Below are 14,322 nucleotides of genomic sequence, written 5' to 3'. Positions count from 1 at the left end.
CTTCCTTCTCCTCCCGCCTCTGTCCCGCCGGAGCCCACAGCCTGTGCCACGGTCACCCTCACTGGGGTGGGGCTACCTCGGTCTGCTGTCCCAGGCACTGCCAGCATCTCACCGACACACCCAGAAGGGAGCTTTACTAATTTCCTGGCTGTCACTCAGTCCAACAAACTGGCCATCAAGATTTCCCATCACAAGAAGACATGCTACGAGGCAGCGAATGCTGCCAGGCTTGGTGGCCTCTCCAGGTGGCCAGTCACCAGCTCTGCAGTGCTGTATTTCCCTACAAATAAGACCTAGCCAGAAAATAAGCCTCAGCAGGATTTTCCAAGATGCTTTTAATATAAGCCCTACCCCAAAATAAGCCCCAGTGAAGATGGTCAAAATATCAGTGCATTTAGCAGGTACACTGTAACAGACAACGGAGGTACTAAGTCATAAAATAGCAATGTTAATACAGTTAACTATAAATATTATTGATACTAATTTTTTTCTTTGTCTTTTTGAGACAGGGTCTCATTATGCAGTTAAAGCTGGCCTGGAGCTCACTTTGTAACCCATGCTGGTCCTGAACTTACAACAATCCTCCTGCATCAGCCTCCCGAGTGATGGGATTACAGGCATGCACCACCATGCCTGGCTTAACATTAATATTTAAAATAAATGACAACATAAATTATAATTATTTATAAATACCCAAGTGGGTGCCCCTGGATAAGAGATAAACACCTGTGCAAACAGATGAGCCAGAGACTCACTGCCCAGTGACGGGTGGGAGCCCAGACGTGCCACAGGAGCCACAAGCGTGCTTGGAAGGGGTGGACAAGGCTGCGGCTAAGGCGCACCTCCCTCCTTCAGTGTGTTATGTGCTGGCACCACGTACTGTAAGCAGGCCATGGGACCGAAGCCCTCATGCAGACCCGGATCGCTGCCCACGAGACTGGGGCAATGGCTGTACCAGGAATGGAACCACAAGCACAGCGAGCCGGACTCGGGGTCTGGAGACTCACGCCAATGTTCTGGAAGATGGAGCCATGCCTGTATGTGGATAAATGTAGACTTCTGTACATGAATAAATGAATAAAGGTAGATTGTTGCATATGAAAACATAAGCCATTCCCTGAAAATAAGCCCCACTGCATCTGTTGGAGCAAAAATTAATGTAAGACTAGGTCCTGTTTGGGGGGACACAGTATGCAGTGGCAGTGGAAGTGCCACCCTGACTCCCACATCATGGCCACTGTGGTGTGCGCCCTCCGACCTCTGCCCCTCCAGCTATCCAGCAGCTGGGTGCATCCCAGCCCGGTTCAGCCCCAAAGCTTTCTCCGCTTGAACGCTAAGTGTTCCGATTTCCTGCGGCAAACCCCGGAGTGCCAAGGCTCGCACTTGGCCATCCAGCAAGCCTGGGGCCTCCCCAGGCCCTGCTCCGTCCTCATGGCCTTCCCTGCGTAGGCTCCCGGTGCCAGTGCCCAGCTCGACGCTGGCTCAGAATCAATGCTCAGCAACCTGCAGCTGCCTCTGCCAGGAACCCAGAGGTGCTGCAGGCGGAGCGAGGGGCGCCCCGGGCTGCGCTGTGAAACCGGGACTGGCTGCAGGCGGAGTTCTCTACTGGCTCGCAGGAAGCTGGGGCTCTGGCTTCCCTGCACTGGACCTCTGCACGCAAGGCCCACGCCACAGCTGCAGATTCCACTTAACTTCCAAGAGGGGCGAGGTGGACGGGGACCCCGCTCTGCAGCTGGCGGGCCCAGGACCCCGTGCATGGTTCATGCTGGCTGCCAGGCCCACAGCAAGGCCTGCGGTGGGCACAGGCCCTGAAGTCAGGGAAATACAAGAGGGAAGACGTGCTGAGCTACTTGGCTGACCTAAGCCTGTTTCTTCACCCTCAGACATAACCTCACAGATGGGTTTTTATACAATGGAGCACTACTCAGCTATAAAGAAGGATGAATTTGAGGCTTTCATAGGTAAATGGATGCAGACAGAGGCCATACTCACAAGTAAAATAGATCAGATGTGCCTGGTAAGCATCATCTTGTCTCCCTAGTGTAAGAAACTAAGATACAAAATCTTCGATAGATACTGGGGAAGGGAAAGGAACTGCTCACAAGGAAAGAACAACTGGGATAAGAGGAAGGAGAAATGAAGGAAAAAGAAAATAAACATCTATCTACTTGTATTTCACATAAATATACAATTATACTAATTTTTCTAGTTCACTGAAGACAACAATATGCAATATATTAACCACTGTTAATTTCTTTTTTTTTTTTTTTTGAGACAGGGTCTCGCTATGCAGTTCAGGCTGGCCTTGAGCTCACTTTGTAGCCCAAGCTGGTCTTGAACTTACAACGATCCTCCCACTTCAGCCTCCCAAGTGCTGGGATTACGTGAGCCACCATGCCCGGCCCATTGTTAATTTCTTACCCCGTTTTGAAACTATATTACTGTTTTTATTTTTGTTTTTCTCTCTTTAAAATAAAATTTAAAGATAGATATATACCTCACAAGCTCCCTGGGGTAAGAGAGGTGACATATGTAAGAAGGTGAGCACAGATTATGTGAAACACATACAGGAAACCCTCAGCACCCCTCTTTTGCTGGTATTATGGTTTTTATTACTGCTAATACATTTTTACCACAATTCCACTGCTCCCCACAATTTTACCTGCCACCCAAGCAGACTCAGGTGCCCAGAGCGCGGGTCTGTTCCTTCTCTGGGAAGACGCCACTTCCCACACCAATGTGATTAATTTTTCATATTACTATTATTTGTGGTGCTGGAACTTGAACCCAGGGCCCGCACCTGGAGCTGCATCCCCAGCCCACCTCCTTCCCCTGCATGGCAGTGTTGCTGAGAAAGCATTTGCAGCCCTCAGGCATCAGCCTCCCAGAGTACCAGGAGTGCAGGGATGCAACACCACACCCAGCTGTTAATCCCTTTTTGGCAAAAGACCTAGCTAGGCACCACACCCAAAACAGCTTTCCAGGGTTCTCAAGCCTAGTGAAAATCAGAATCACCTCACGGTTAAACAGCAACAAAAAGAACAAGAAAAAACCCTAATATCTGGATCCTCGGCCAGAAATCCCCACTTAAGAGCGGGTCAGGCGCGGGGTTCTTCGGCTTCCTAGGCAGTTAAACCGTAGCTGGGAGGCACTGACTAAGGGGGGGGGGGCGGCGCAGTTTTCCTCTCCTGTTACCCCCACCATGGTGCGGGAGGAGGACGGAGGGTCACAGCCGAATTCGTCCACTTACCACGCTGTGGAACTGCAAACGGTTCTGAGGTTAGCGCGCTGGCTTCTCACCCGCTCGAGGCTGATAGGACGGGAAGATGCTGAGCTCATGGCAGATGTTAGGGTCCCTGGCTGTGCAGGCTCCTGTACACACAATGGCTGCTGATGTCAGGTGCGCGCACTTCGATCCCAGGCAAGCGAGACCGTCTGTGCTTCGGATTGAACTCAGTAACAGCCACGCGCTAAACACAGCTGGCATCATAGCACATGCTCAGAAATACAGCACACCTGAAAATCATGTTTCTTTGCATTGTTAAAGTAACATACCAAAGAGAACACCGAAAACTGGGAAGACCCAAGGGGCACAGTCAGTAAGGGCAAAGCCAGAGTTTGGACCCAATGCTGCTGCAGGGAACAGAGTTGGGCCCAGCTGAGACACACAGGTCACGTGCCAAGGCTGTGTGCAAGCGCTCGGTACCACCTCAGCTGTCACTCACATCTGCCGACGCTGTCTGTATGCAGCATGCCATTTCTGCCCCAGGGTTCAAGAGAGTAAAGAACATACATGGTGGTGTGTGCCTGAAATCCCAGGACCCTGGGAGGTTAAAGCAGGAGGGTCATAAGTTCAGATCCAATTGCAGCCTGGGTAATTTAGCAAGACCCTGTCTCAACACACACACACACACACACACACACACACACACACACACACGATGTAGCTCAGTGCAAAGGCCCTGTGTTCAACCCCCAGAACTGCAAAATAAACAGGATACAAGAGCTATCTGTTCATTCCTACAGCTTTGAAAACAATGCACGTACGAACATACACCTAGTAAAATTTTATATGCTATAATTATTCCCTGGCGACAAAATCCAAAATCAAAACTTCCAAACTTAGGTAATGTCACACTTATTAAAGAAACATTCCCATTGTTCTGTTTCAACAATCACTAAACATACCTTCAACTCTCAGCTGAATTTCATCAGTTAGGCTCTGTAGAAAAATGTTCAAAATGGCAACAAGATCTTCAGTTCAGAAATTCGAGGTTTGCTGAACGGCTGTAAGGATGGAAAATGGAAAGAGAAATGTGGGCGTCAACAGATGAGGGTGCTTGGTAATGTTCTAAAGCATTAGAACTGCAACTGCGGGGCTGGGCACACAGAGCCGTTGCCTAGCACACCACACCGTAAAACAAATAAATAAGCACCATTTTAAAAAAGTGTTTTCCAATTTTACTCAGGAGAAATTTTTGTTAATTTTTTAATTGACAACAAAATTATATACATTGTAGAATAGCTAAATCAAGCTATTATCTGCAATGCCTCACTGTTGTAGGGTGAAAAAATCTACTTTCTTAGCAATTTTCTCTATCATCATCATTAATAACCAATCTTTATGAGTCATCATGACATGTAAAATGTTTATTTCTACCATTTCCATGTATTAAATAACTTTCTGCAAGTCCTTTTGGTATCAATTTCTTCATCTGACTGCCACAAGGATTAAATGAGGTAAAATGTTATGAATTATTTAACATCCTGGCTAAGACACACTATGCAGCATATTAAAAATCGCCCTTAATCCGAAGCAATATATGAAAAAGCAAAGATTAAAGTGGTAGAAAAAGATACAAAATAAGTCTTTATGGAAGCGTTGTCTTCTATCATTCTTAAAGATCTCACTGTAAAACTAAGGTTTTTGCTGTAAATAGAGAAGGTATACACATCAGCTGATAACCCAGCTTGAGTCAGAGCGCGGTGAACTAACACCAGCTCTCTGGCGGAATTCCTTCGCGAGTGACTAACATTCTCCGGCTTCAGGTCGTTTTTATTATTAGCCAACACTTGTCCGACCCCAGAACGCGCCGGCGGCCAGAAGCGCGCCGAGCGGCCGCCCCGCCCTCGCCCCCGCGCAGGCGCAGACGCTGCCTTCCCCGGCTCCCCTTGGCCGCGGCTCCACAGCACCCCGGCTCTCCAGCTCCTGTAATTTTCAACCGCGATGTTTGCGGTACAGGGGCCAAGCAGTCCCCCGAACAAACGAGCTACAGCATGATCACCTGTAGAATTTCAGGGACGGGAAGATGGGTGCACAGTGTAAACACCACTAACGCTTCTGACATCTGTGCAGTCACTGATATTTATTCCTTTTTAACCTCGAGGCTGGGGTTAATATTATTTTCCACAAAGTCTGTTGGGGGAGCAGGAGGGAAGTGGCTCTTCTGCACTTAGCCTCCTGGTCTGTGCACAAGGAACCCAGATAACCGACTGTACCTCGCAATGAGTCTAAGCCTCGGTACCCCCTGCCCGTTTCCAAGCCTTTTTCTCCCGGTGAAGGCGGGGATGGGACGGAGGTACAATGTAAACCGTCTCGGCCAGCACGCTCAACACCTGTCTTCCGACATGATTAGAACACGCAGCAGAGGCATCTGCAGAACACTGAAAACATGCAGCCTAACGACCCCCCCCCCGGGGGCGCCCCGCCCGCTCCGGGTGCCCCCACATCCCCGCGGCGCTCAGAGCCCGGCTCTGCAGCGGGGAGCCCGGGGGCGCGGCCAGGACAGAGCCCTGAGCCCAGCTACCTGTGAGCGACTCCGGACCTGCCTGGGATTAGAAAACTGGCTGATAAGGGTAACATTCCAGGAGTCTTCCAAAGTCAGAAAGTCACTTTGTCAACATAAAGGTCGGGGCCTGGGGGCCACGGAAGGTCCGCGGGAAGGGTGGGGGTGCTTGCCAGGCGCCAGGCCCCTCGGGGACCAAGCCTGCCGAGGTCCCTGGCTTGTGTGAGCTCGCGTTCTGGGCCCAAGGTGGAAAGGCTCGCTGTCCTACCTGTGACGCGCACTGGTCTCGCAACTGTAAGGGTCTCAGGTTTTGCGTTAGTGTCGATTAGGGGATGTTGAGCACAAGGTAGGGGCTAAGTATTGGCTCTTTGCCCAATACAAGAGCGCAGGAGGGAGACAGAGGGGACTGTAGTTTTTACACAGCGCCCTAGGACGCAGACCGGAGCCTCAGTGGGGTCTCGGGAGCAGAGGTTCGCAGCAGTGGCGCCCCAGGAGGAAGCGAGCGCGTGCCAGGAGCTCAGAGGGACCTCAAGCCCGGGCTTCCCGCCCAGGTTCTCAAGGCGAAGTGATTAGCATTCGCCCCGCCTCCGTCCTTTACCGGCCCACTATTGGCCAACGTTCTGCAGCGGCCGCTCCGGGCGGGGCCCGAGGGCGCCAGGGGAGAGGGCGAGCCCTCGGGGAAGTGGGCGGGGCCGAGTGGGAGCGTGGCGCCGCGGTCCCTGGACTCCGAGCCCGGGGGCGGGGCCGGGGCGGGGCCTCCGGGCGGGCTTTAGAGGCAGGTGACCCGGCCCGAGCGCGAGGGCAGTCGGCCCGGCCCGGACTTTGTCGCCGCTGCACGCCGCTCGGTGCCAGCGGGAGGTAGGCGGAGGGGCGCAGAGCGCGGGGAGGAGCCGAGCCGGGCGCGTCCCGAGCGCCGCCACTGCCCCGGGTGTCTGCTGGAGCGCGGAGCCCCCTGCAGGGGAGCCGGGGAGCGGCTGGCTGAGGCGGGCGCTTACCGTGCAGCCCCGGCCCGGCCGGCGCGACTGTTGGATCCCCGGCCGCGCACCGCCTTGCCCCGCCAGGTGCCGCGGGGCTCATTCGGCCTGTGCCCCCACCCGACTCCCCGCGGCCTGTCCTCGCCCCGCGCCGCTCGGGCCATGAGGGGGGCTCCAGAGGAAAGGACGGCGAGAGACTGGCCTGCGCCGGCCGAGCTCGGAGGGCGCTTCGCTCTCTGAGCCGCCCCACCTGCTAGCATGTGTCGCCGCCGCGGTGACCCGGCCTGTCGCTAAACTTTCCCCGCTCCGGCGCGCCCGGGATCCCGCTTCTGAGCGGAGTGACCGGGGATCAGGCTGGCTGCGGACTTCGGCCCTCTCGGCGGGATCCCCAGAGGTGAGAGCCCGCGCCTTCCCTCGCTCCCAGCCCCCGTCCCCGTCCCTCTGCCTCCTTCCGGGGTACCCGGAGCTCCAGTCCCGAGGCCTGGCCGAGAGAGGGAGGGTCCCGGGAGCGAGCACTCGGTCCCGAGGGGAAGAGGGGGGTAGCTTGGAGATCGGAGCCCTCCGCCCGGGACCCAGCCGTGCTGTCCCTCTGAGAGTCGTGGTCGCTGTTTTTTCTTTTCCAAGAGTCCTTCCCCTGGGATCGGAGCCCGACTGTCCCTCCCCGGCCCCATCCTGCGAGGAGCCACAGCGCCTGGCCGAAGCAGTTTGTCTCTGGACAGATTTCTTTAAGAGAAAAAGAAACCAACAGGTTGTCAGCCCCGGCGCCACGCGCGGCGCCCGGGAGGGGGCAGCCCCGCACTCCTCGGCCTGCGTGGGCCCCGCGCAAGGCGCGGGAGGCCGAGGTCGGGCGGGGGCGGGGGCGATGGCGCGGCCGGACCCATGCGCGCCTCCCTCGCTGCTGCTGCTGCTCCTGGCACAGCTGGTGGGCCGGGCGGCGGCAGCGTCCAAGGCCCCGGTGTGCCAGGAAATCACGGTGCCCATGTGCCGCGGCATCGGCTACAACCTGACGCACATGCCCAACCAGTTCAACCACGACACGCAGGACGAGGCGGGCTTGGAGGTGCACCAGTTCTGGCCGCTAGTGGAGATCCACTGCTCGCCGGACCTGCGCTTCTTCCTGTGCTCCATGTACACGCCCATCTGCCTGCCGGACTACCACAAGCCGCTGCCGCCCTGCCGCTCGGTATGCGAGCGCGCCAAGGCCGGCTGCTCTCCGCTCATGCGCCAGTACGGCTTCGCCTGGCCGGAGCGCATGAGCTGCGACCGCCTGCCGGTGCTGGGCCGCGATGCCGAGGTCCTGTGCATGGATTACAACCGCAGCGAGGCCACCACGGCACCCCCCAGGTCCTTGGTGCCCAAGCCTACCCTCCCGGGCCCGCCAGGAGCCCCCTCTTCCAGGGGGGAGTGCAGTGGGGGCGCCCCGGCAGTCTGCACGTGCCGTGAGCCCTTCGTACCCATCCTGAAGGAGTCTCACCCACTTTACAACAAAGTGAGGACCGGCCAGGTGCCCAACTGCGCAGTGCCATGCTACCAGCCGTCCTTCAGCGCTGACGAGCGCACGTTTGCCACCTTCTGGATCGGCCTGTGGTCGGTGTTGTGCTTTCTCTCCACAGCCACAACGGTGGCCACCTTCCTCATTGACATGGAGCGCTTCCGATACCCCGAGCGCCCCATCATCTTCCTGTCGGCCTGCTACCTGTGCGTGTCGCTGGGGTTCCTGGTGCGCCTGGTTGTGGGTCACGCCAGCGTGGCCTGCAGTCGGGAGCACAGCCACATCCACTATGAGACCACAGGCCCCGCGCTGTGCACCGTTGTCTTCCTGCTCGTCTACTTCTTCGGCATGGCCAGCTCCATCTGGTGGGTCATCCTCTCACTCACCTGGTTCCTGGCCGCAGGCATGAAGTGGGGCAACGAGGCCATCGCGGGCTATGCGCAGTACTTTCACCTGGCCGCCTGGCTCATCCCCAGTGTCAAGTCCATCACAGCGCTGGCGCTGAGCTCCGTGGACGGCGACCCCGTGGCTGGCATCTGCTACGTAGGTAACCAAAACCTGAACTCGCTGCGCGGCTTCGTGCTGGGCCCGCTGGTGCTCTACCTGCTGGTGGGCACACTCTTCCTGCTGGCGGGCTTCGTGTCGCTCTTCCGCATCCGTAGCGTCATCAAGCAGGGCGGTACCAAGACAGACAAGCTGGAGAAGCTGATGATTCGCATCGGCATCTTCACGCTGCTCTACACAGTGCCCGCCAGCATCGTGGTCGTCTGCTACCTGTACGAGCAGCACTACCGCGAGAGCTGGGAGGCGGCGCTCACCTGCGCCTGCCCGGGCCGCGACGCCGGCCAGCCGCGCGCCAAGCCCGAGTACTGGGTGCTCATGCTCAAGTACTTCATGTGTCTCGTGGTGGGCATCACGTCCGGTGTCTGGATCTGGTCCGGCAAGACGCTGGAGTCGTGGCGCCGCTTCACCAGCCGCTGCTGCTGCCGGCCAAGGCGCGCTCACAAGGGCGGCGGTGGCGCCGTGGCCGCCGGGGACTACGAGGCGAGCGCCGCGCTCACCGGCAGGACCGGGCTCCCGGGCCCCGCCGCCACCTACCACAAGCAGGTGTCCCTGTCGCACGTATAGGAGCCCGCCCGCCGGGGACCCGCGGGGGAGGGGCGGCCGGGCTGCTTTCCAAGGTCACTTCCGTTTACCGCCGTGGTGTTGACGCCCCCTCCCGGGGGACCCAGGCGGCCTCCGAGGGGCGCAGCTCTTGGGCGTGGTTTTGCGTTTCTTACTGCCGACTTGAGAGAAGCCCTCTTTTTAATTTATATGTAGGTTTAATTTTTAAACTTTGTTGCATTTTGGCAACACCATTTACCTTTGTTTTGGGGGGTGCTTTGCAGTCTTGAGGTGGGCGTTGTGATGAGTTTCCGCGTGGCTCAGTTGTCTGTGAACCGTGTGGTTTGCGATGGGAAAACACGTTTCCTAAGCGTGTCCTTTGGAAAAAATGTGAACAGTGGAAGTTGGGGTCGCCGTGCCGGGGAGGCGCGGAGGGCGGCTCTCCTGCCTAGGCTTCGCGCCCGAGGAGCCCCGGGCTGCTGGCCGCTTCCTGTGTCCCCCCACCCCACCCCACCCCACCCCACCCCTGCCTGGCGCTCGGGGATTCCGCTTGCATCCTGAACTCTGCGTAGGGAGCTCTGGCTTCGTCGCGCACGGCGGAGCCCTCGGCCCGTCCTGAGTGGGGTGGGGAGTGTCTGGGTGCCCATGTAAACACTGCCGCAGGGAGAGCCCGGGGTGAGCTTGGAACCGGGCAGAGGGAGCCAATGGTTCCTGGTCAGCTCCGCTGATCCCTTATTATTTCCTTTTTAAAAGAACTTGTGTTACAGTCTCGGTGGGAGTAAGCCCACACCCTTTTTAAAAAGCGCTAGGGATCATCACTAAAAGGGGCTCCCTTTTTAGAAAGCTGAGGGACTAAAACGGACGTGCCTGCAGGAATTAAAGCACAGTTCCAGTGCTGCTCTTATCTGCCCCCCCCCCCTTTATCATGCTAAGCAGCCTCTTGCTTTTCTTATTCCTCGCTCCTGGCGAGTTTGATTAGAAACCACACCCACCTGGAGCCGTGCGCGCAGCCTGGGGGAGGGCAGCCGCTACCTGGGAGCGCCTCTGGCCGCTGGGAAGGAAAACAAGTGTGACCCTGAGCTGGGCTGGGCTGGTTTGGGGCCAGATGTCCCCAGAGCCTCAAGGCGCGCAATCCAGAATCTCAGAAAACAGTCGAAACCCACAACATCACTGCGTACGCCCTCAGATATCATCAGCTCTTGTTGCGTTGAGAAGAAAACTTTACTCCGCTTTCTGTTCCTGGTCCTCTTCTAAGTAAGCTCTTACGCTGATGCGCCCACACACACTCGCTCCTTTGCTGTCGCCAAATTCAGCTCGCTTTCCTCATCTGTGTAACGGTCCTCCCTGCATGTGTGCAAGCTTGCACACTGACAAACATGCCCGAGCACACGCAAGCTGCTGTTCGCTCTGTTTGCCTCCCTAGTCTGTTCAAATGCGCCCCAGGCCGTGGCTGGGGGAGGGGCGGCAGCGCCACAGCGGCAGACAAAACACCCGAGGACAGGACTGGCTGGGGACTGGGCTGAAGGGACCCTAAATGGCCCAAGCCATTGCTAGGGAAACAACCGAAAACTTGGCCCTCCAGCTTCATTTGCACCGAAGTTGGAAATGTAAAATTTCAGCCTGGGCTAATTTTACTGCATGGGTGTTGAGTAGATAAGTGGGAATTTAAATACTTAGCTGGTGGAGAGACATCTCCTCCTCAGCTGAAAGACCTTTTAAAAGCTGCTGATATTTCTTTTAAAAACCAGCTGGATCAAAATTAAAGTTTTGGTGGATTCCAGGAAACCTAGCACCCGTAGCTGGGAGCTTTGTGCTTGTATTTTCCGTATTCCTTTCCAGAAGCCTCTTCCTCGAAGCTTGCAGTAGGGCCCCAGACCCTCTTCCATCCTCAGTGAGGACCTTCCTGAGCGCCTTGACCTCTGTCTCCTTTGGTCTTCCTGGGATCTGCTATCTTTGGTCACTGTCCCTGGCATGCGCTGGGAGATGCTCTGGAGGTCTGGTTTCAGAGGCACCCTTCCATGTCCTCTCTCCTCTCCTCGGCTTTCCCACTTCCTTTCCGCCACCCTGGAAGAGGAAGATCCCACTTGGTCCTCTCAGGCCTCACTGACATCCTCACCTTGACTGCCGAGAGGGTGTCTGCGTTTATTTACAGCTGTCTTCCTCCCAGACTCACTTTGCTCCACTCTGTGATGAAAACAGCCAGCATGACAGGCTAGGGGAAGTCCAGCCACTTCTTCTCAGGCAGCTTGGCAAAGTTGGGGAGGACTCAGGCCCACCTTCACACGCCATGACGCCTCCAGGCTGCTGGGCAACCCTCCGTGTAAAGCGCCACCTGTGCCCTGGGTGAAGGGGCGGAGCTTTGGGAGAGTGTCACTGACGGCAGCTGGGCCTCGGGAATCGGGTGGGCACCAAGTAGGCAGTTCTGAGAGTTTATATCGTGTTCCTCCTCCCGTTTTGAAGCTGTCTGAAATCCTTTCTATGGGTGCCTTATTGGTTATTCTGTCGAGATTTTCATATGACCACCACCAGTGGCCAGGGCCTGTGTGTGTGTGTGTGTGTGTGTGTGTGTGTGTGTGTGTGTGTGTGTAAAATTGTGTGCATGTGCAAGCTTAAATCGTGTGCCAACAGCCCTGTTGCAGAGCTGGTGTTCATTAGGCTGGGCCCTCCTGGGCCCGGGCCGCACTCCTCTGGGCTCAGGCTGTGGGGAGAAGCCTGGGGCACACGCAGCTCCTTCAGAGCTGCAGGCAGAATGGGACCCCCACCGCTCGGAAGAGCAGTTGTGTATTTTAATGAACTGCTCCCCCTGCTAAGAAGCTCCTTTCACTTTTGTGTGCTACAGAAAGACCAACGGGAAAGGAGGGACAAAGCTTTGAATGACTGCTTTCTAACACCGAATGTGCAGGCTCGATGGAGTGTAGCACAGATCTGGGCAGGTGCCGGGAGCAGGAGCTGGGCGTGGCCGCTGCCTCTGTGGGCCCTTGCTGGTCTCCAGAGTTCCAGCAAGGGATCCTGGGCTGGGCAGGACAGTTCTCTAAGTTGCCAAGACATTAAAGAAGGGCAGAAGTAGGCTGAATGGAAGCAGCCGTGCTGACTGCAAACTGCAAACTAACATAAGCTTCTAGATGCTTGACGACAGTGACAGGATTTCCTTTCGGCCAGCATAATGTGTGTCTGTGGTACATCATTTACAACATGTCCCTTCGTGTTGCTCCCCACTGTGTGTATAGTATGTGTGTCTTGCCAGTGTGTGTACATATACATAATATATATTATATATATGAGAGGTTTAGTGACTTTCCATACGGGTTTGGTGCAGGTGAATCTATTACTGAGCCACAGGAGGCGCTCGCCGCGCCGGTAGCTGGAGTCCAGGGCCTCCGACCCTTGGGATGATGTCCATGTCTTCGGGGTGCCCGCCCGTCCAGTGCTGGCCAGGCCAGGACAGCCAGAACTCACAAGTCAGAGCCAGCAGTATTTTATTTGTAGACAATCAACTCGAATCTATAAATTATTACTGGCAAATGATTATAATTCTGAATCTATAATGCTCATGAAACTCAGAGCATCCTGATGAGGTTTTATCATTTTCTTTTGTTCCTGGAAGTCAGTAGCAATTATCTGTGGTTATGTTAGTCTCAAGATAACTTGTTGACATTATTTCAGAGAAATTTTGTATGTATTATATTTGTGGGAAGGTAAAATAATGGTTTGAGATTTTTATCAAATATGGAGATTAGTTATTTATGAAAAACAAAGAAATGTCTATTTTTGTTTCTTTGTTCCCAATTAATGTAGATAACTTTTTAAAAATGCATTAAAGCAATGGTAAAGAAAATTAAAAGGTGCTGTTAGAAGTTTCTTCTGCTTGTTTTTCTAAGGGTGTCTGATGCAATGTGGATTCTAACATCATAATCAGGTTTCTCACTAAAATATAAGCAGCAAACTTTTATTAGTAAGTAAAACCGGACAAATCCAATCACTGGAAGAACTAATTAATATATGTGTCACCTGAAATGTCCTACTGATCCATCCTCGGAAGGTCTTATTACTCACTTGAAGGATGCTCCAGGAAGAATGGAGATACTGTCCAGTTTGTGTGGTTTCTTTTGGTGCGGAGTACCAAGAATCGAACTCAGGACCTTGTGCTTGGCAGGCAGATGCTATCCTGCTGAGCTACAACTGCAGCCTGTTGAGCTGTGTCTGTAGACAGGCACCGTGTGAGGTATCTGGGGAGGGATGGGGTCGGGTCCACACTAGGTATTCAGCTCTGGATTCGTCAGGGAGCCTGGAAGTTGGCTTCATAAGGACTCCTCCCGGTTTACCTGCAGAGACGCTGGGTACCATCATCCAACCCCTTCTGCTGACATGGCATTGCCAGGTGTGCCTTTGCCGGCATTGTGTGCTGAAGTCCCTCACACTGATACTTGGTAGTGTCAGCCGGTGTCCTCCAGCCACGCTCTGAGGCATTGTGGGAAAACCTGGGTGGTCAGGAGTTTCAGATGCAGCGTGGTGATGGCACAGATCCGTGCAGATGTGGGTGACAGCCAGAACGGGTCACTCGCAGTCAAGGTGAATGTTCTGTACAAGGGACATGCAGGGTGGTGGCAGTAGCTGCCCCACGGCCATGTGTAGGATGTGGTTCTCCCCTTTGTTTGCTCCTGGCTCATTTCACTGGCTGAGGCGGCGGTTGAGGGAGTCACTGTTGGGAGCAGGGAGATCTTAGGAAGTTGGAGGGTGGACACTAGGTGATACAACTGGCCTGACAGACGGAGTTGGAGCTGCTCAGTTTGTCACAATGAGACAGAGGGCAGAGGCAGAAAGAAGGGTCCTGTGTAGACCGGGCAGTACAGAGCTCCTGGCACCAGGTGAGCACTGGTCTCATAGCTCACTGTTCTCCTCTGTGAAAAGGGGGTGCCAGCAGTGAGAATATCTTGGGGTTCAGAGAGGTAATAACATGCAAGCACAA

The 14,322-nt window shown here is 55.0% G+C and overlaps 1 protein-coding gene and 1 long non-coding RNA gene across 2 annotated transcripts; one reads left to right on the top strand and one right to left on the bottom strand.

Moving 5' to 3' along the window:
* Nucleotides 1-318: 318 nt before the first annotated feature.
* On the bottom strand, nucleotides 319-6,495 carry LOC134473304 (uncharacterized). Its single transcript, XR_010043505.1, has 3 exons — nucleotides 6,055-6,495; nucleotides 4,189-4,287; nucleotides 319-3,823 (listed from the first exon to the last, which is right to left on the bottom strand). It is a non-coding gene; the product is annotated as an uncharacterized LOC134473304 (long non-coding RNA).
* Nucleotides 6,496-6,594: 99 nt separating this feature from the next.
* Fzd5 (frizzled class receptor 5) lies at nucleotides 6,595-13,197 on the top strand. Its single transcript, XM_013157732.3, has 2 exons — nucleotides 6,595-7,154; nucleotides 7,385-13,197. Exon 2 carries the CDS (start codon nucleotides 7,623-7,625, stop codon nucleotides 9,378-9,380), a length of 1,758 nt encoding a protein of 585 aa, XP_013013186.1. The 5' UTR covers nucleotides 6,595-7,154; nucleotides 7,385-7,622; the 3' UTR covers nucleotides 9,381-13,197.
* The last annotated feature ends 1,125 nt before the right edge of the window (nucleotides 13,198-14,322 follow it).

The sequence above is a fragment of the Cavia porcellus genome, unplaced genomic scaffold (assembly GCF_034190915.1).
Source record: "Cavia porcellus strain 051 isolate PalLab524CR breed Dunkin Hartley unplaced genomic scaffold, mCavPor4.1 scaffold_26, whole genome shotgun sequence".
In the NCBI taxonomy this organism is placed as follows: Eukaryota; Metazoa; Chordata; class Mammalia; order Rodentia; family Caviidae; genus Cavia; species Cavia porcellus.
This window is presented reverse-complemented; position numbering and strand designations above follow the sequence as displayed.